Source organism: Vipera berus (assembly GCF_964194415.1).
Source record: "Vipera berus genome assembly, chromosome: 5".
Lineage (NCBI taxonomy): Eukaryota > Metazoa > Chordata > Lepidosauria > Squamata > Viperidae > Vipera > Vipera berus.
The window spans coordinates 42878129-42899698 of record NC_138207.1 but is presented as its reverse complement, the minus strand read 5'-3'; the positions used below and the strand labels follow the sequence as shown (position 1 = coordinate 42899698).

The 21570-nt window shown below is 36.8% G+C and overlaps 1 protein-coding gene across 18 annotated transcripts in view; it reads right to left on the bottom strand.

Annotated features, from left to right (window-relative positions):
- KIF1A (kinesin family member 1A) overlaps positions 1-21570 on the bottom strand; it is a gene marked incomplete at its 5' end in the record, with an annotated part of 89435 nt that overhangs the window by 17520 nt on the left and 50345 nt on the right. For 12 of the 18 annotated variants that reach the window (XM_081328157.1, XM_081328158.1, XM_081328159.1 and 9 more), the window contains 11 exons: positions 2374-2479; positions 3772-3856; positions 6075-6141; positions 7637-7745; positions 8937-8992; positions 9466-9584; positions 10108-10198; positions 10715-10883; positions 11465-11603; positions 12168-12253; positions 15129-15247. In XM_081328157.1, the coding sequence (XP_081184283.1) occupies positions 2374-2479; positions 3772-3856; positions 6075-6141; positions 7637-7745; positions 8937-8992; positions 9466-9584; positions 10108-10198; positions 10715-10883; positions 11465-11603; positions 12168-12253; positions 15129-15247 (1146 nt within the window). Of the gene's footprint in view, positions 1-2373; positions 2516-3723; positions 3857-6074; positions 6142-7636; positions 7746-8936; positions 8993-9465; positions 9585-10107; positions 10199-10714; positions 10884-11464; positions 11604-12167; positions 12254-15128; positions 15248-20269; positions 20525-21570 lie in introns of all 18 variants that reach the window. The other 6 variants (XM_081328143.1, XM_081328153.1, XM_081328154.1 and 3 more) reach the window with 3 other exon arrangements.

Genomic DNA, 21570 nt, shown 5'->3' with positions numbered 1-21570 from the left:
TTAGGAATACTTCCTAATATTATTTTAATCATTGATTTTACTGCATGTTGACAAGCCAGGATCCTGTAAAACAGAAGTTTGCTTGTCAAGTATGCTATCAAGATTAGTATAGGAATAATATCAACCACTAAATAAACCTAGGAACAACAGCTTCCAATAATTATCATTTTTCTTGATAACAGGTAAATTTCCTATAAGTTTTTTTTTATTTTTGCTTATAGGTTGGCTATTATTGTCACTGAAAAAGCTGACATCTGGAAACATCTTTATAGTAATTGTATCTACTTCAACTTAATCAAAAGTAAAGATCTTGGTTAATATCAGTAAAAGGAACACTGCTGTATTTCATTTGGCTTTATTTTCTTGTTTTGATTGTCTTTGTCTTTATTGCCAGCTTGTTTGGAAGGGAAAATCAAACAGAATATATTTTATATTACCAAACACATGAAATTGATGCTCAAGGATAAACAGGTTACTAATATCCCTATCAATGTCTTCCTTGATATCTGCCAGACAACCTTAAAAAAACTAATTAAATGGGAGGGTGTATGCTGTGTTCAACCAGCTCTAATTTATTCAACTTTATTTACATCTGTGAGCTCCATTCACATATGTTTTATTTACATTTGGGGAAAACAGTGATGGAAGATGGGTATAGCACAGTGTTTGTTGGCATGTGATCCTTTGCCCAGAAAAAAAAGGAGCAAAGAAAGTTGGGGTGATACAGAGGATCTTCTCTATAAAGAAAGGAGAAGAAAGAAAGCTGATTAGTCTCAGGGAAGAGATACTCTGCAACTGGCTTCATTCTCCATGGGGCAACCATCCTCCATCATAGTCATCCTTGATATGCTTTAACCATTTAAAGTGTCTCATGGTCCCCAAAGGTTGCTTATTCTCTGTTCTTGAACAATCATCCTCCAAACTCTGCCCAGGCTGGCTGGAAATTATAGTTCTAACATATCTGGACATCAGGTTGGAAAAACCTGGACTGGAATTAGTTTAATCAACCTCTTTTTCCTTTTCACATTCCCTCATCAGCTTTGATCTTTTTCAGGATATATTTACACCTTGTTTTGTTGAGATTTATTTGTGCTGCTCTTGACTCACCATCATTTCCCAACTCTGTATATTGTTTCAGAGGGTTGTAAAAATTATACATGCTTAAACATTTGAATTGAGATCAATGTTGAGGACTATACTCAGGATTATTTGATCATAATAACTTGGTCTCAACTATAGGAGGTACTGAAAGAGAAACTAATTTTCAGAAAAAGGTGAATGAATGAGATATCACGTTGCCTCCTGACTTTTATTTTCCTAATAGAATAGCATCACTCACTCATCCATGTCTTTCGCCTTAGAAATAATAAATCATCCATTTGTTAATGAAAATGTGCTACTCTTTACCATTAACCCCTCATAATAATGCAATACCTAGACCCAAGGAACCAAGAAAGGGCTTCACCCTCCAAATTTAAATTTTCTCAGTATCTTTTTTAAAAAAATGTTTTGCAAAATAGGAAGAATCTCTAACATATCCCTAGAGCCATTTTTGAAATTTTGGAGAAGGATTGTTCCATTCAAACTGCAGTGCTAAATCTGGAAACTCTAGTGTTTTCCATTATTTAGATGAAAGAACGTCTATATCACCAAATGATTTTACCACACATTGTTCCATTGGAGAATGACTGAGCTGTTGCAGAAAGATATATGTGCAGTGCTTCCCTTTCATAATACTGGTACATGAAAATATTATCAAGCTTTCTTCTGCTAAGCTATGAGATAAAGTAGTCTTTACAATATATGGCAAAGAAACGTTTGCAGACTGTTGCTAGGAGCAAATTTAAACCTATTCTGCATGTGGATGTCAGTCCTCCAAGATCATGTAACTGCTAACCATTTGGGAGTTCCTAGGTTACTCCTAGTATTTCCAATTATTATTAAATGATATTTCTTAAAACAATATTTTTAAGTGAATAAAATGGACACATGGACAAGTGCTGGGGAAGATGGACCTCAGCCACAGATATGAGAAACTTTCTGCCAGAGAAAATAATACCAGACTAGATAAATAAATGTTTTATCTGATACTGATTTACCTGATACTACCGTAGGCAACTTGCTATGTTGCAGTAACTGCAGTAGTCTCTTAAACTGTTATCCATTAAAAAAAATACTGGAGGAAAGCCAGTAGCCTTTTCTGTGTGCAATTTTGTCATTATGTTCTTTTTTGCTAGCTTTATCTGATTCTGCTAGAATAGAGAGTTGGGACTTTCAGGAAAAAAGCTTTTCACACAACTGGGCACATACAGTATCAGACATATAGAAGTATCATGACTGACCCAGATTAGCTGAGTATTCTAAGAGACCTACCGATCATCCTGAGAGGGCCGAATGTATCCTGAAGAGAGGATGTTCAAAGAGAGGATATTGGGGTCAATAAGGGACTCATCTCCTTCTGGTGTGTTCCGGATTCGACCTACAAATAGAGGATAGAGCATACATTTTATTTTCCCTATACTGCTGCAGAAGAATTAGAGCAAGTATATTTCTGAACATCTAGAACCGTGGTGGCGAACCTATGGCACATGTGCCACAGGTGGCCAGCAGAGCCCTCTCTGTGGGCATGTGCACCATCACCCCAGTCCTAGGCATTCAGCTGGGTTTTATAAAACCTTTTCACTTTAAGCCTCCACCGCCATGTGGAGAGAAAAAAAGGTTCGATCAATCAATCAATTTCAACTTCTTGCGGGGAAAAAAAGATCTCACAAATTGGGAATTGATTGATTGAACTTTTTAGTCCCACCCAGTCTGCCATTACCACCGGAGCCACACCCACCCAATGGGCCACACCCACTCAACAGGCCACGCCCCCCAGCACCCGACGATACATAAGTGGGTTTGGGGTTGCAGTTTGGGCACTCGGTCTGTAAAAGGTTCGCCATCACTGATCTAGAACATAATCAGGTATGTTTTTTTCCAAAATACAAATGGAAGATCTGGAGTGAGGCATACACAGCTCTCTCCCTGCTCTCCATCTCAACATGATAGGAGGCGGAAGGCAGAATGTTGGAAGATTCATCCATATGTGCCATACTTCCAGTGCAGTCATGCTTTATAAAGTCTCCAGCTTGCCATCTGTCCTAACCATATGCAACATTTTGAAGAGTCACATAAGGCCTGCAGCTTGCAGACTGCTCAATACAGTATGTCTATAAAGTGAGATTATTCTCTAGGTCTTAAATTCATCACCACTTATCATGATGAGACTGAAAAGGAATCACATTGTTGGGACATTTTCACACTTTTTACCATACTGAGCTATGCTCCTCTTAGAAGAAAGAGGCTGTGAATCAATCATTTCATTGTAATTTGACAATTTCTCAAACTCTGTCAACATAAACAAATGCACCATCCAATCTTCTATGCAAAGTTCCAGCCTATCCTTCAAACTGTATCAAAAGAGATTTGTTTATTCATTAGACATAGCTCTATTCCAAAATACTTCTATCCTATTGTAATCCAAGAGACTCTTGGGAGGTATAAAGAAGATACACTGTATCTCCAAATATGGGCTTTCTTAACCAAAATGAACAACTTGTCACAAAAAGTAAGAAAAATGTTCAAATGCTATATCACTGAAAGCTCTATTTTGATTCTTGTTACATAGCATCTGTATCCATAAGCTTTTCTAAAAATCAGTGATGCTTAGTTCAGATGTACTGTATAGCCTCAATATTGACTGGGATATAGGACAAAAATTTTGCTTACCCACAACCAGTTCCCTCACTTCCTTCCAGCGGATAAGGCTCCCTGTCTCATGCACCAAGGTGACTGTAATCCTCCTCTGGATACCCTGATATCCATCACATGGAAAGATAATAAAGTTAGCACTTATAAGAACTGTGTTAAAAATGCTAAGCAAATATCCCACCCTCCCGAAGTAACCAGATAAAGCACCATTGAAGATAAACTCTATTTATGAATTTATGACATTTATATGGCTGCCATATAAACTTGAACACTGCAGTTCTGGGTGGCTTACAGTAAACCATAGAACAAAACAAAGAAAGAGATGAAAGTATCATCTTGAAATTTGTGGGTCTGCCCACCCCACTGATGTGAAGATATCACAAGCCATGCCAACTATGGCTCCCAGATGGAGCAGATGTGGAAAAAGTTATCTCACAGCCAATCTCCAGACCCAAAGAATTTGCCCAACTCTACAATGCACACAAAGTATTATCCTAAGTGGAAGGACATCAACTCCCATAAGCCAGGGTAAGCAAAAGTAAACAGTTGGGCCAGAGGAAATATACATTAATATTTTTGTTGAACAAAACTATAGAAAATATTTTTTGTTGAAAAATATAGTTCAAAAATGGTAGGGTAGGGTAGGTGGTTTAAAAAAGAATGTCTTATTGAAAGCTTTATATGCAGACTGCAGGACACACAATATAAAACTGAGAAGAGCAAGAGGTGGTCTTCTAAATATTGCTAAACTACATCTCCCAGCATATGTGAATATTGGAGCTGCTGGGAGTTATAGTTCAGAATATCTCAAAGACCACATGCAGCACACCCATGATTACAGGATCTAGAAAGCAAATTTTAAAGATTTTCTGGACTGAAACAGAAAACGTGCTCTTTGAACTGAAGTTACATTTAGAATTAGGTCTGGATATATTATTACAGCGGTTCCTACCTTTGCAGCTTGGCAGCCCGGCTGTGGGGGTCTAGAGGGAAACTGGGCTGCACAAGCAGTTGACTGGCACACACGAGTGCAGTTCAACTTGTGCAAGCAGCGGGCCAGCATGCATATGTACAACTGCCCGCTGGCCCACCACTTGTGCAAGTTGCACTGTGCACGCTCTGGCCAGCCACTTGCGTGGCCCAATTTAAAACAGGCCACAGCCCAGTAGTGGGCCACAGAACAAAGGTTGTAAACTCCTGTATTATTAGAAGGAAATTTTCTCAACAAGCTTTTGTCAATTTTATTATATAGTGGACGGGAATTCCCCCCAATATATATAGCTATAAACATTTATATATCTTGCTGTCTTGTACCAAACTCAGCTCACAACCAATGTGTAATAAAGCAAAGAATTCTCAACAGAATTAGAAGTATATTTTTAAAAAACAGGTTTGAAAATGTATTATATATTTAAAGGAAGGGAAAAGGGATACAAATAATTCTTTTTCATTCAATTTGTAACTTTATGGGAAATGAATAATGGATAGATTATCGAATAAAGCAATATAATTATTAGAAATACGGAAATGATCTCATATATTTCTAAAAGATTACCAGAGAAAAAGGTAGAAAAGAGAAAATCAAATCCTAAATAAAAATTGGCTTTTGTATTCCTTTTTTTTTAATGATTTTCCTTTTTTGTAAAATAATGAATAACACTTTTATCAGGTAATTTTAAGGGACTGAGTTCCTGTATTAAATGGATAATGGACTTTTGCAATATAATTAAAGAAAGAAAAAGCCAGCAGATATGTTATATTTCTGCTGTCCAAAAAACACAAAGGGATAAAATTATTAGGTGGGTCTCCTGAAAATTGACTACAACTTTGCCACTTTGTGTTAAAGAAAAAGAGTAGTTTATTTTTTTAAAATAAATCTGCCCCTTTATGTTTCCAGAATGTATATTTATAAGGATATTCTTTTTTAAAAAAAGTAGATTGCTAAATTATGGTCCTAATAAAAACAAAAAAAAGTATTTCAAAAAATAATAGATTATAGAATCCAAAAAGATTATAGGTAATTAGTGAACACTATCCTGTTTTCCCATTCAGGTGGGACAGATAAAGGATTATTCAATGAAGCACGGAATGCACCAAAAATGTTTTTAAATTATCTGAGTTCCATATTCTTCTAAGACGCCCATTCACCAAAAATTGTATTTAGCAATTCATTTTCTAGAATTAAACTGTATTATTGTTACCTTATGCTTTAAAAAAGAGAAAACAGAAATCAGTTGAAACCTTTGTATTTAAATCTTTGGTATGGTATGTGATATCACTAGAGATTGATCAATAGGAATTGGTAAGAATACAGGAAATACCTGATGCAATAGGAAAGTCCCATGGCAAGGCACTCCTCCACGATGATCCACAACGGCTGGGATATAGCTAGAAAAGATAATTTCATTGAGACTGAATAGACAGCATCTTCTCCAACCTTGTGCTTTCAAGATTATATTTGGAGTTGGAGTTCCCTAGCATTACACCCCAGCCAGATATCCATGTCCACACAGGCTACAGCAATGTTCTCAATCTTGGCAACTTTTAGAGATATGGACTAATTGGGGAATTTTAGGAGTTCACACTTCTTAAAGTAGCCAAGACTGAGAAACACTGGCTTAGAATGATGAGAATTGTACAATAGTAAAGCTTTACAAAATACATGTTTTTTTTTATTAAACCCCATCTATGTTGCACAGATTAAGCAAGCATACACGAGTATTAATTTGCTCACATTGACTGGAGTTTATTTTTACAACTTCATATGTTACAATTCTTTCTGTATGACTTTAAAAATAGGTGCTTTGCACTGCTGTATCCTTCGATATTAAGGTATAAGATATTTCATAGTTTTATGTTCTGCTTTGTGACAAGAATTGTTCAGCTATGCTTAAGACACTTGAGAAGTACACAGTATGAGAATTCAATCTAATTTAAAAAAAATTCATAGCCTCCAAGATGTATAAAAGAAAAGTGGTTTGTTACCATAGAAACGAATTCTGAGAAAATAATAAAGTGACATAAGGAGACCAGGTTGATTTATTCATGATTAAAGAGCATTTATATGATCTTTCCCCATCAATTTCACAGATATGTTCCTTCTTTCAAATTCTTTGTACATTAATTTGCACACGAATGACTTGTTTTTATTTGCAAGTACAAATTCACATAATGAAATAAGAGATCTACATCTATCTCAGAGGATCTTTAATCATTCTTTAGAAAAGTTTAGCAAAATGCAATACTAGAAAATTCTGCATTAGTTCATTAATAGTCATGTAGAAAAAGGAAAGTTTGGAGCCCCAACTTCTAAGATTGTTATAGTACTATAGTTGGAAACTATGCATGTATAGTAACGTATCTGCTTGCATCACTGTTAATGGCCCAGGAGCCCTGCCCTTCATCTGTTCTAGGTCAATTCACTATTTCTGATGATAATACCTTCTACTATATATCATCATTTTTTCAATTTCATTAGATTTTTCCATCTCTCTTAATTTGCTTTGTGGACAATTGGAATTAGGATGAGAATATGTTTTCCATTCAGAGTCGCATAGGTTCATTATCTGCACCTGTACAGTAGGAAGTATTTACTTATTCCTGTCTGAAACAATGTCGGAAAGTCACCATATACAATATTGAGATAGAGTCAGTGGTCTAACTCAGTATAACAATATACCAAAGCAGATGCATTGAACCAATCCAATTCAGATTTCAATAAAAGTTGAATCTGTCCTATATACACTTATATTGCATTTCACTTTAAAGTTCAGCAACTATTTTTTCCAGCAAATGTACTAAAACAGAATGAAAATATTGGTAATTGTGGCTTCTAAATTAGTTAGCAAAATGTAATTGTTCATAAGCAAATAAAGTGACTTACTCGCCATTAGCTTCCAGCTCACAGATCTCAAAGAAGACCATGAGGTCATACTTGCATTGACATGGGCCAATGCTGGGTCTTGTCATGGCACTCAGTTTTGTTGCAGGCACTGAAAATTTTTTAATAAAATAGAATAACTGGCCAAGTATAAAGGTTGAGAAACTCTATTATCTCGTACTGGAGTTAGGTTTCTGCAGCATGCCTAAATAGCTAAATTGAAAGATAAATGGCTGGTACTAGAAGGCCTTTGGACATAAATGTACAAAAGCAAGACAGATGGGGCTGTGTGTCCATGAACAATTTCTCACAAGAACCAGATATAAAAAATTCATATGAGAGATACCAGGCAATATACAAGGCACACAAAGGAAAATATGTTACATCCAATGCCATTAACAGCATCTAACAAAGATAAAGAATTACATAATAATAATAATAATAATAACAACAACCAACAGAATAAGGATCATGCATTGTGGTTCTTACTGAACGTGATTAAATAAGCAGTTATTGAGCACTTGAAGCAACTTTTCTGTAATGGGTGCCTAAAATTTATTCCAATTATTCTGCAAACATTGAGATACCCCAAGGAGATCAGCTATACTCTGTTCAAATAGGAGAAACCTGATTGTTCTATGTTCCTCATCAATGATATATTTTTATTTATTCAGTTGATATCCTGTCTTTCCAACCAGGCAAGTGTTCAGTTTAAGGGAGAAGAAGTTACTTAAAAGCTGAAAATTTGTTTTATACTGAAGTTTTACCATTTACACACCAGGGGTCCCCAACCCCCAGGCTGCATCCCACTACTGGGCTGTGGCCCATCTGCAACTGGGCTGCACAAGCATGCTGGGGCAAGTGCACACACAGAGCTAAACTTGTGCAAGTTGAACTATGCATGCATGCACATGCATGCCAGCCCACAGGTTGCAGAAGTTGAGCTGCATGTGCACATGCCAACCCACCACTCATATGGTCCGGATCCCCTCTCCCCCCCCCCAGCTGCCAAGCAACAAAGGTTGGGGACCGCTGATTTAGATGTATGCTTGGGAAAGGGCAACCAGAGATGACACATAGATAATTCTCTGTTACATTTATTCCTTATGAAAATCTGGGTAGGGTGTGTGTTATTTCAATTTACCATCAATTGAAGTCAACACAATAGTAACTGTTACAAAGATTTGGGATAGCTTTTCCAAATAACAGTAATTAATCATTAATATATATTTTTTCTAAATGTCTAAAAACTCTTAAATTTTCATTAATGCTCATGTTAAAGAAATAATACTTTTTCTCTTACCTGGTTTTGATAATGGCATGACCCGAGGAAAATGGCGGCGAGATGGTCTTAGGGGGCTATAAAAAAGCATAATTAATTAAAATGAATACTATAAAAATAAACTGTAATCAATCAGGGCAGAAATATTTGGTAGGTCTTGCCAACTTTCAAAAAAAGAATTTGTGCTTGGTCAAATACTGGAAACTGAACATACAGTGTAAAACAGTATCACAATTTTTATCTGTGTAAGAATTTGAAATAACAAAGATTCATTGTTTATATCTGGTAATTGATTCCTCTTGCTTAATTGACTAACCAAGTTGGTTTACCTAAATGTAATACAATTGTGTTGTGTCTCTTTATATGATTTCCTAAACATACTAAGACGTTTTATTTTTTTTATAATGGCACAAACTGCACTGTTGCTGCTTTGCAAAAGTTACAACTGTTGCTGAAAATCAGGCAAACATCTCAGTGCTTTGTAGGGCAAGTTCCACTTCTTATAAAGAAGCAGATAAACCAAGGGTAATGAAGGATCATGGATAATTACCTGAGTACATCCTTGCAGAGTGGGGGGAAAGGATACTGCTGATAGTGGCCAAATACCTCAAAGACAATTGGTTGGCTTTTAATGTATTCAATGAAGGATTTGGTGACCTCAACTGCAATCTGTAAGACAGAAAAGGATAAAAATGCTTATTTTATGTAACAAGATATTCAACTTAAAATGGCCAAATTATTCAGCTGAGTAAAACTTGCTGGAAGATCTAAAACTTTCATTCACTGAAGCTTAAAAAAAAGCAGAACTTGAAACTTCAGTGTTAATATATGTGACTATCTTCATTAATTTTCCTGCATTCTAGGCTTTTATTCCTTCATCAGTGGACTTTCCAGAATTGAAATCAACAAAGCAAGGCATAAAATATCATTAATTATGTCAAGGACAAAACTGTACACAATAAATTAAATTCTCCCCTTTCATGGTCATTTTGAAACAAAATACTGTCTTAAAACTAGCAATATAAACCTCTAGTACTGTAACATACATGGAAATCACTAAAACCCATATTGGCCAGTAAGCAGAAAACTGGATTTAATTTCCTGCCAATCTTTAAAAGACTTACACAATTTTAAAGGAGAAGTAATGCAAAATATGTAAAATTAACAACATAAAGCAGAAAATTACACTAACATTCTGAACATGATAAAAGCCAAGAGGTGGGCCTCGACCAGTGTTCTTCAAGGGCTCGGTAGAGAAGGCTTCATCATGGCGGTGAATAAAGCTGTGAAAAAAAGAGCTTTTATTACTATGCTTGAACACATTCACTTCAAAACCATACACATACATGGGCTGTGTGTATGCATCTGTGTGCATTCGTTCCTTCAAATTGTAAAGCCAAGTTCAACTGCAATCTGTTGGTCATCACTATATGGTGAGCTCTACTCTCTGTTAGACTTTTTCAGTTCAGAAACTGAAAAATCCGAAGTACAACAATACATGGAAAGATTAGGAAGATAATACTTTCCCCTCTCATCCAGTAGGGTTCTTCTGTATTTCCACTTCCATTCTCTCATAAGGGTAATTGATATCTTCAGGCTATTAAGCTTTGTTCCTCCATTTATTCTCAGTGAGAACCTTTTAAATGCACTTATATTCTAGCCTCCATGTTAAAACCATTTTGATAAATTCTCTCAGATTCTCTCCAGGATCTCCATGTGAAAAGAGTGGATCAATGACAAAGAGTAAATTTATCTAAACTGCATAAATAGCAAATGGTGGGATGTGAAGTATATCTCACTTAAATTGGCAGAAGATGTCCGCATATTCTGCTGAGATGCTGGAGGCCTGCAGAACAGTAACTCTGAATGTGAAAATGCTGCCCAATTTCAAGTGCTCCAGAGCTGCCTCAAAAGGTCCATCAACTGTGGATTTCTCTGAACTATCCAGGAGAATATCTTCTGGAGTGGCTAAGAAAACATAATAGCAACTATAAACACTTTCTTCTCAAATATATAGTTTCATATTTTATTTGTCCATGTTTCATACCTGTTCTGACATGTACAACAAAGTAAGAAGAAAATCAGTTATCCATATTTGAGGAAAAGCTTCATCAAAGGAAGTTATAACAATCAATTTGCCATTTTATATCAGAAATCCTGGGAATGACACAGTGTAGGTAATAATAGGTCTATAAACCACACATCCGAAAGCAACTAATTGTGGCTGAAGTTATAAAGCACTTGGCAGTAATCTAAATATAGGACAATGCCTATTTTGTGGAAGCTTAAACTTTCCCCATCTTAATTTGGCAGTATTCCCATTTAATTCATTTTCACATGTGTCAAATGTTTAATATTTTAAAATACTTACATTTTGTGCAGTATGTAAAACTATTTCATTTCTCAGCCTACTCTTTTGACTGCATCAGCACCATACAAATATATCTGATAGTGTAGCATTTTATATTTTGTATATAAAAAGGTCCAATGTGATTTTATTGCTGTGTACAAGTTTCCTCCCCCCAAAAAAACAGGAAGGTTTTTTTTACCTGCACAAGTGTTGTTGTTGACTTCGTCTGCAGATGGCCCTATATCAGTAATTTGTCCCTGTCCTTCTACTATGCGCAGCTCCTCTTGTGATGTTCCAGAGCGAGACATTCCCACTGCAGGACAGGATTCAGACTGGAACTAAACAGAAAAGCATTGATATTATTGCCTCTGGCAATAAAACAGTTTGTCTCTTCTTTTTAAACCATTGCATCACAACAATATATATGCAAAGCTCAAAAAGAAAACAGGCAGAAGCTAAGAAAGAAAATAAGGACATGCAAAGTGTTGCAGTTAAATTTATTATTAATTTCATTAATTTCATTAATCTCCCATTTTCTTCTTTAAAGAGTTTGCGGTGATCAACATGAGTCAATAAAAATGTCATATGCTTTTGAATAGTATCTATAAAATGAAATGTAAACTCATCCCTCCAACACCAGACCATTGAAATCTAGAACCTGAAAGTTGTTAATGTCTGTTTTCAGTTAACCTAGAGACAGGAAGAATCTCTGCTCAGGTTTTTATCTCTGTACATGTACAGAAATGTAAACACAGAGCTGTTGGTGAGGAAATTTTATCAGTAAATATTCCAGACATCTGGCAACAGTACTAGGTTGTGACATATCCCATCTTTCAAAAATCCTGTGTGTTTGAATTATTTAAAAACTATATAAGAAAGCTGTTAATGTTTTTACAGCATACCTTCTCAAAGTGCTGATCATCAAAGGAAATTTTAGCTGTTCCTGACTGCCGCACTCCTGAGCCGTAATCTGGTGCTTCTTCATCAGCTGAAAGCAGGATTATGGCAAGAGAATATAGTAAGTAAATGAAAGTTTATTTATTCAATTTGTATCGCTGCCCATCTTAAAGCAGGGTCTACATGCAGTGAGCAATAATCAAAGTTCATATTTTCCAATAAGCTAGAAGCCAAAGAAGTTCCCTAGAAAATTTTATTTTATTTTCAAATACCTTAGAAGGAGGCAAGATCAACTCATAGTTATTATTCAAAGAAGTAATAAAAACATTGACTGATATTTGATGAGGCAAATATAAAAACATTGGTTCTGGTTAATTAATTATCTAGATCAAATTTGCTAACAATGACATACAAAGCCCTACATGGCATGGGTCCGGACTACCTACGGGAGCACCTTCTGCCAATGTCAGCACCCCACCGTCCTGTGCGCTCCCACAGAGAGGGCCTCCTCAGGGTGCCACCGCTCAAGGAATGTCGGCTGGTGGCCCCCAGGGGGAGGGCATTCTCAGTGGGTGCGCCAGCCCTCTGGAACAGCTTACCAACCGAAATCCGGATGGCCCCCGACCTCCGCACCTTCCGGCGCGAATTAAAAACTTACCTGTTCCAGCAGTCCGGCCTGGCCTGATAGCTCTAATTGGGGTCCCAGTTTGTATTTTACTATTGTTTTTTTCACTATTGTTCATTCTGTATGCCTATCTTATTCTGTACACCGCCCCGAGTCCCTCGGGAGAAGGGCGGTTTATAAAAACAAATAAATAAATAAATAAATAAATAAATAAATAAATAAACTTTAAGATGTGTGGACTTCATTTCCCAGAATTTTCCAATCAGCATGCAGCTTGAATCATCCAAATATCCTTATTAGGCTTCAAGAACCATGGAATTGTGCATTTCTCCATAATAGGTTTAAAATATAAATGTTTGATTAAGATACTTAAAATATAAGGAGATTCCCTCAAACAAGGATCAGGGAAAGGCCATTTGGGAGAGGGCCATTTCATCCAGCACCATTTCATCCAGCACCGTGTTTGTAATTCTTGGGTTAATTAGGTATGTGGCTGAACAGTCAACCAAATGGTTGAGGAATTCCCCAAATATCAACTGATGACATAGGATAAAACTATACTTGTTGTTTAAGTTTTGGAATCCTATCCTGACCAATTCCACAAGAAATGGAGTTTAATTCCTCAGCATCAATATAATGGGGGGGAACCTACCATCAGCCCAGTAAAATAACACACTAATGTAAGCAATTCATATTTTATGGAAAATATAGGGCACACTACTCTGCCTCATTTCTTTGGAGGACTGTCTGGATGTCAGAGTTGACAGGGTTTTTCCCCCCTATTTAATACAACATAGCTGAGCAGAACAAAGTAATTTTCTCTCCCAATATACTCCCTGTATTCATATTAGTGTTAAAATTTATATATATATATATATATATATATATATATATATATATATATATATATATATATATATATATATATATATATATATATATATATATATATATATATATATATATACACACACACACACACACACACACACACACACACACACACACACACACGTTTTCTGAGGCGTAAGAAAAAAGGAAAAATAGAGGAGAAAGGGGGGGAAGAATAAGGAAGTAACTTTCCCCTTCATCACAACTACAAGCAATTTTAGTAAAATATCACCATCTCTTGATAACACAACAAATACACTCTTCTTTTCTTTACTAATCTCATAACTTTTACCAAACTATTAAGCCCTTGTAATTCATTCTTTGTCAATCACAGTCCATTAAAGGCTATCCGAAATAACTATAAAACTGTTGGGAAGCATCCAGTCTGGTAGGAAGAAGAGATGAGTGCAAAGCTAATCCAGTCACTGTGCAACCATAAAAGGGCCAGAATCACTCCTCCCTGAATACCTTGGCTCCTTCTCTAACTATTCCCAAGGGAGAGATGCCAGACTGGGAATATTCCTATATTACAGTCAGAACATAATAGTTAGCTCGTACTCTGTACATGCAGGTCTGGTTGTTTGCACCGAACAATAACTATTTTAACCTTGATCAAATAAACTATAACCAATTATAATGTCCACCGCCATTTAAAAAAGTCACCTAGCTTGTGATAAATCCTCACCAAGAACTTCATATATTGTTTGGCCTTTTAAGTATCTAGCAATCTCTTCTTGATCAGATTTTCTCCCATCAGTGCAACACTTCCATAAGTGCTAATTACAAGTTAACATGCTCCACTCTGTGATCTTAATTAATCTCTCGTCCCCTTGTGCTGCTGACTGAAATTGACAAGAACTTAATCAGTTACATACTGAAGGCTTTTGCCTGGCAATTGGTTCCAGCAAAGTTTCTGCAATTGAAAAACCAGTCCTTTTGATGTTGGAAAAAGTAATTTCAAATACATATAGACCTAAGTACCTTTCTTTTTTTGGCACTTTTTTACTGAAATTTTTGTCAGAGTGTTAAGAAAGTCAAACAAAGTTTTCCCCTTTTCCTACCATTTGCCCTCCTTTCTAAGTGTCCTGTTTTCCTTTGCCTGTTCAGATATCAGTTACTCCTACTTACATTGCTTCAGTATTGCCTAAGATTAGTATGTTCATACATTATAATGGCTCCTTAATTGACTTGATTAAATATGTTCTTATAAATCAGTTGAAACACTTGCTCTCCAGGATTCCTAGCAATAAATGCTTTGTTAAAGCATTCCCCCCCTATTGTGCACCTTAGTTGTTCATTTTAACAGTTTAGAAAAGGCTATTCTTTTGAATAAAAGATGGGATATAAATCAAATATACAAGGGGATATTTCCCCACATATACATATTTTTTAAAGTTGCTCACCAGAAGAAGGGCCAGCACCTCCTTCATTATGCGTACCCACCTCTTACCTGAAATGGCCTGAACTGCTACCCGTAGGAATCCTTTAACTTCCCCCTTCTCGCTGACAATGGCAACACGATGGACCAGAGGTACAGGGTATAGCAAGTTGCTGAGATACACAAATGCTCTGGAAGGAAAAGTAACATAGGACAGCGGTCACTGCGTCCCACGTATGAACTTCTCCAAACATACTCCATAGCCGAAGGTAGCTGGGACCACAGTTCACCGCTCACATCACAATATGGTGCTGCAAAGCAAAACTAAAGAAAAGCAGCCATGGCCAGCCGGACAGAGAGGGGGGTTCAGCGTGCTTAAAACAGAGCTCCTGTACTGAGCATGAAGCGAAAATGTAGTGAGTTAGTGAGCGCTAGCATAGCGTACCTCTGGTTCTGTCATCTCTTATGACCGAAGGGAAGGGAAAGGGATGGTGCTGATGCAAGAGGGAAACTAGAACAAGGACCTGTGGCTGGAGAGACTAAGCAACTAGTACCCTGGGTCCTGTAATTCGTCCAAGGTCCTGCTGCTGAATAACAGGGGGTTCAAGGGACAGAAAACAGAAAAGACAGATGGGAATTAGACTGGAGGAACTAAAAACAGAAAGAATTGGGGGGGGGGAGTAAAGAGACTAGGATGAAGAGGAAGTCCCTTCTAAAGAGGAACAGTTTTTGAGAATTTTGAGAGACATAATACATTCAATTTCAAGCCTGTTTCCAATGATTTGTTATCGTGTCAAGCTGACAAAATTAATTAGCTAACCAATGGGGGAAGAAGCATTCTTAAAAAAAAATATATGTTCTAGCTAGATTCATGCAACTCATTGATGGGTAGAGAATGGAGGGATTCCTTGCAATATACCCAGGAGTAAAATTACTAAATGCAAGATATCTATCATGGGAAGCTTAGATGACATTCCCACATAGAACTAGGTAAGATCTTTATTATCAACAATAGCAGATTCTGCCTAAATGTAGCTGATTTCAGTGCCACCCGTGAGTAAAAGTAACACTATTTATCCCAGACTCCATATTCTTGTTGTAATATGTTGGTGAATGTACATATTATTTATTTTTGGGGGATATATTTCCTTGATGACTTGCATGTGGAAAAATATATTGATGGATCCCATTTTTAATCCTTTCCATTGGATTGATATTATATATTAAAGTGGAAGGTCCATGTAGGATAATTATACTACTATTATACTTCAGCAACCCATTATAGATTAGAAGCATTATCCCTTATGGAACAAATAGCCATCAATAGAATTCTATCAGAGCCACTTCTATATCAAATTGCATACTGTAGCAAGTTAGGACAAGACACTTGGCAGCAGATTACAACATGCCAGTAAGCCAGAAAAGCTAGACTTCAGAAAAATATGAAAATTTAAATGTGTACGTATTCATATGCCATCAATAAATATTGCTAACAATGGGACATGAAAAAGCAATCAGATATAAGTTAAAATCAAAATAGGTTTTTACACTAAAGTTATAGGACAATATTTCACATCTGAAAATGCCCCAATATCTCTGCTTAAAATTCATTATTTTGAAATAGAAAAACTATTCATTAGATCCAGATTGAACTGTTTAGCTATTTTCACTCACTATTGTACCATCATACAAAGAAACAAAAGCAAGCATTTGTCATACTGATGGATTTTTTATTTAACGCTTTCTGTCCCAGATTTTTATCTTAATGTATTAAAATCTCCATGTACAGTTTTGTCACATTCTCAGTGATGGATATAGTTATGGAAATCAGGGAGTATAAATGCATGTAGTTGATTAATAAGGAATAAAAATGGGAATTTAAGATTCTATAAGATAGCCAACAAGCATTATATAGAAATAAGATATGTTGATTGTATCCTGACCTGGACAGGATTATTGGACTGGCATCATTCAAATCAATTATATCAACCCAAGTTCCTTTAATATTATTTTTGTTATTTTAACTATTCCCTTCCTAGAAATTAATAGGAAGCAATTAATTAAAACCTGGCAGCTGCAACAGTATTAAAATGGGCAATAGATTTTACTGTATGAGATGAAACATTTCTTAACAAACTTCATGAGAATCTTCTCTGTGGTACATGACAGGCATTCTAGAATTATTATGGGCCAATGTAAAATATTCTATAGAAATTCTATAGAAAAGTTTACGACAAATAGCATAGTGTCTGTTTTCACGAGAGAAAAAAACAGTATTATAGATCACAAAGAATTATCAACCCATCCAGTCATTCTGCAGCATTATCTCTATCTTTATATTGGATCTATTCTGATATTTGATGGTTTGATACTGGACAGATCATTCATTGCATTACCATTGTGAAGCAGGCCAGAAATAATTAAACCAATAATTAAGCATTTCAAGGCTGAAATTGCTCTTCCATACAATTGTTCAAAGGGAAGGAAAGAAAATAAGGAGATGGAGAGGTTGAGGGGAGGAATCAGCAAGAAGAGGAAAGAAGAAAAGAAGGAAAAGGTGGTAGAAGAGAGCTGAATAAAGGAAGGCAGAAAAGAGACGCTGTGTGTCATTAAAGGAACAGAGTCGCTAACCACAAGATTGGTGAGGTGCAAAGATGGCATGCTCAGACCAAAGAAAAGCCTTTCAAAAGAAGACAAAAGTGAAATAACCATCCCCCCAATTTTGCTTAAGCTTTGGAGATAGAGCCAGCAGCTAAAAATAAATAAATAAGGAAAAAATAAATAGAAATCAAAGACAAAGATCCAATCAAAGCACACTTCACGAGAAATGTGAACGGCACAGCTGCTGCATAGGAGGAGTCAATTTTGACTGACTCAAAAGACCCCCAAGAACAGTTCACAGGATTGGGGGAAGAGGGTATTCCCTCATTGAACTATTTGGTAGTTTGGCCTGTTTGTTGATTTAAAATCTCAAATCCCCCAAGAGGAGAAAAAAAAAGGGGGAAGAAGCCAGCTCTTTCGGTCTGAGACTGCAGGACTCTTCCCCCTTATCCCTCTCTGCCTTTTGTAAGCCCCTTGGTTCCCTCGACTTGCTCCCATTTTCCTAAACGCTACTTAACAGAGAGAAAACTAGAAGTCAGGATTTCCTGCCTGAACTAGGATGGCCCAGATGCAAGACTTCAGAACTCTCAAAGATTGTTCCAGCTATAACAAGCCACGATGATATCCAACAGATGCATCATGACATCATCATGAAAATGACATAATTATCTAATGACTTCATGATGTTTCACATGTGCAAACGTCGCACCATTTGTTTGATGATGTCATGATGCATATGTTTGCCTGCCCATGCCTATATTGATAACAGTTACACAGAAAAAGGATTTTGGGTGGCTGAAATTTTGTCTGCTCCCCAGTCATTACAAGCACAGCAGCTCTGTATTTTTCCAGATTTAATCACTTGCTCCAAATACCAAAGAAAGAACCTTACACAGGTAGTCCTTGACCTATGAACATAATTGAGCCCAAAGTTTCTGTTGCTAAGAAAAATATTTGTTAAGTGAGTTTTGCCCCATTTTATGACTTTTCTTGCCACATTTGTTAGATGAATCACTGCTATTGTTAGGTGAGTAACACGGTTGTTAAGTGAATCTGGCTTTCCCACTGATTTTGCTTGTCAGAAGGTTGCAAAGGGCAATCACATGACTTCAGGACACTGCAACCGTCATAAATATGAACCAGTTGCCAAGTGTCTAGATTTTGATCACGTGACTATGGGGATGCTGCAAAGATCGTAACTGTGAAAAATGGTCATAAGTCACTTTTTTCAATGCCATTGTAACTTTGGTCACTAAACAAATGCTTATATGTCGCGGACTATCTGTGTTAATCCAAGGTTTCCAATGAGTTTAATATCAACTAAGTCATCTTTCTACAAGCCTATTCCAATAGCCCTGTGAAGGACAGTGTTTGGCTGTTGTCTAATGAGACAAAAATAATTTGGGCTGTGCAAATTGATAAAAGACATCGCAAAAACCTCAGCCAATATTTTGGCAGACAGTAAAACTGGGTTCACATATTATATTACACCATAATATTTGTTTATTCATGGTTCTTGAATAAGCTGCAATGGTTTAAGTAAAACTAAATAAAGCACATTATAGCTTGGCCCAATCCTGTTGATTGATTTCTAGGATTATACTTCCTCAGAGGATCAGATTATGCATTAGTTACTAAAATAGGACAATTTTTCTGTTTTTCCAAGCAAAGATGAGGATGACATGGGTCCATAGCTGGGATATAGAGATATAAATGATGATACATGTATTATGACATCACACAAATGATATAACTTGCAAATCTGCATTAGCCATTATTACATAATTGTGAGATTTAGATTATGAGGTTACAATCATGTGCCACCATTCTATCATCGAGGCTTGTTATAGTTATGCAGAATGATATATTGGGGGATTTATAGTAACCAAAGTCAGTTTTATTGTCCTAAAGCAGCAAGGACAAAGTTTTTCAGTATACATATATGAAAACAGTAACTGACCCGCTTTGCTTTCTAAATATAAGTGTTTCTGGTAACTGCAATGTGGCAGGAATTCTCCTTTGGTATTCTAAGTTTCTAAATCCCAGATATTCTCTAACCATGTTCTGCTTAGTAGTACTTTATTTCACAGTTATCTGTTAATACTGTCCCAAATCAATGGATAACTACGGTATATTAAATCTATGATTCTAATTTTCTGTGGATATCCTACTATGTAAAAATTAATATACATTTTAAAAAATTATTAACCCACTTAAGAAAAACAAAGTATCTTCCCTCAGTGCTAGTTCTTAGGAAATTATGCTCAATTTTGAGCCTGTGAGACTACAACTGTGGCTTCTGTAGGATATGGCAATCTAATGCACATACACAGACACCCTTTAGAAATGTACAATTGCCAAAGTGCTCATGCTCCCAGCAGCTTATATCACACCCATTTACAGATGCTTTGCCTTTTGTCATGTGTTATTTCACTCTGTAGTTGGTCTTCCTTTTAACTACTCGTCCCCTTGGGGAGGGGTGGGGGAGGGGTTTTTCCTCTGAAATGTCTTTTGGCCACCCCACAGCCCCTGTGTGTTTGAGATGGGAAAGCAGGTCTCTTATGCGAAAGAGCTAGTTCCTTCCCAGCATGCTCTCCTAAGACCTCACCAACCTTCCTACTAAACTGAACAGGGGGGAGCGGTCGTAAAATGGATCCTGGCCATCATACAGCGGGTACTCCGGAAAGATGTCTTCCTCCAGGTCCTCCTCCTCCTCCTCCTCCTCCTTCCCCACGTGCTGCTCGTCAGCAGGCTCGGTGATGTCGGAGTCAGGATTCGAGAAGGTGGGGGAGGGGGTGAGATCAGCCATGCGCTCGCTCATGCATGTGTTGAAAATAGGAGAGCTGTTGCAGCCAGAGATATCTGAACTAAGGTTAGTACAACAAGATAGGAGACAGGTTAACACCAGCTATTCTAACATATGCACGCGTGTACAGAGAGAGAGAGAGAGAGACAGAGAGAGAGACAGAGAGAGACTAGGCTTGCTTTGCCCCTTCTTTAAAATCAAGCAGCAGAATTAATAAGGAAGGACATTAAAGAAAAACTTCCCAGATCGAACACATCTAACAAAAGAGCCACAAATGCCATCAGCTGAAAATTGCGAAGATTTGATGTATGGAATGAAAACTTTCCTGGTGTCCATTTCATCAAATTGAGATTTTGATAAGGGAAAGATGTCCATTATGAACCCTCCCAAATGAATGGATTATTTCTTTAACACATCTTTGATCTGTGAAAATTCTACAGCTAAAACCTTTCTACCTGGACTCCAACCAACTCTCAACTGATGGTATGCCACTTTTTCTCTAATAGTTGCATGTGAAGCACATGAGAACACACAATATATACTAGGCAGTAGATAGGCAGATATCACACTCCATACATCAAGCACACACACCTACACAAAGGTACAAAATCCTAAAAAAGAGTTTCTGAGCTACCCTCAATGTTTTTGTTTGATTTTGGTTGGTTTTGGTTGCTACAGTTGTCATCTAGAAGCATTAGACTCTAAGAGGATCTACATGGTAATCAGGTAATGAACTGGTTGTCATATTCCCATCACATCTAACTGTGATGGTTTTCATAATTCAGAAATCATAATCAGCTAGCAGAAAGTTATAACGATGGGCTACAACTTAGTTTGTATGAGCTAAACTAGACAGAATTGGGAAGTGAGGAGGGCATCATGCTGGATCACAGAGCATACAGACCATAATCATCTTGCTCCAGAAAGTTTCAGCTCTCAGTATTCTGGACACCATACATTTGGACACTAGGTATGGTTTTGTGAAAAATGTATATGATGCAAGTATATTTGCAGATCATATTTAAAAGGCTCTGCGTCAAATGAATGGACAGTCCACTCCAACATGGAATGGAGATGTCGACCTGATTTCCTAACAAGTGTGAGATG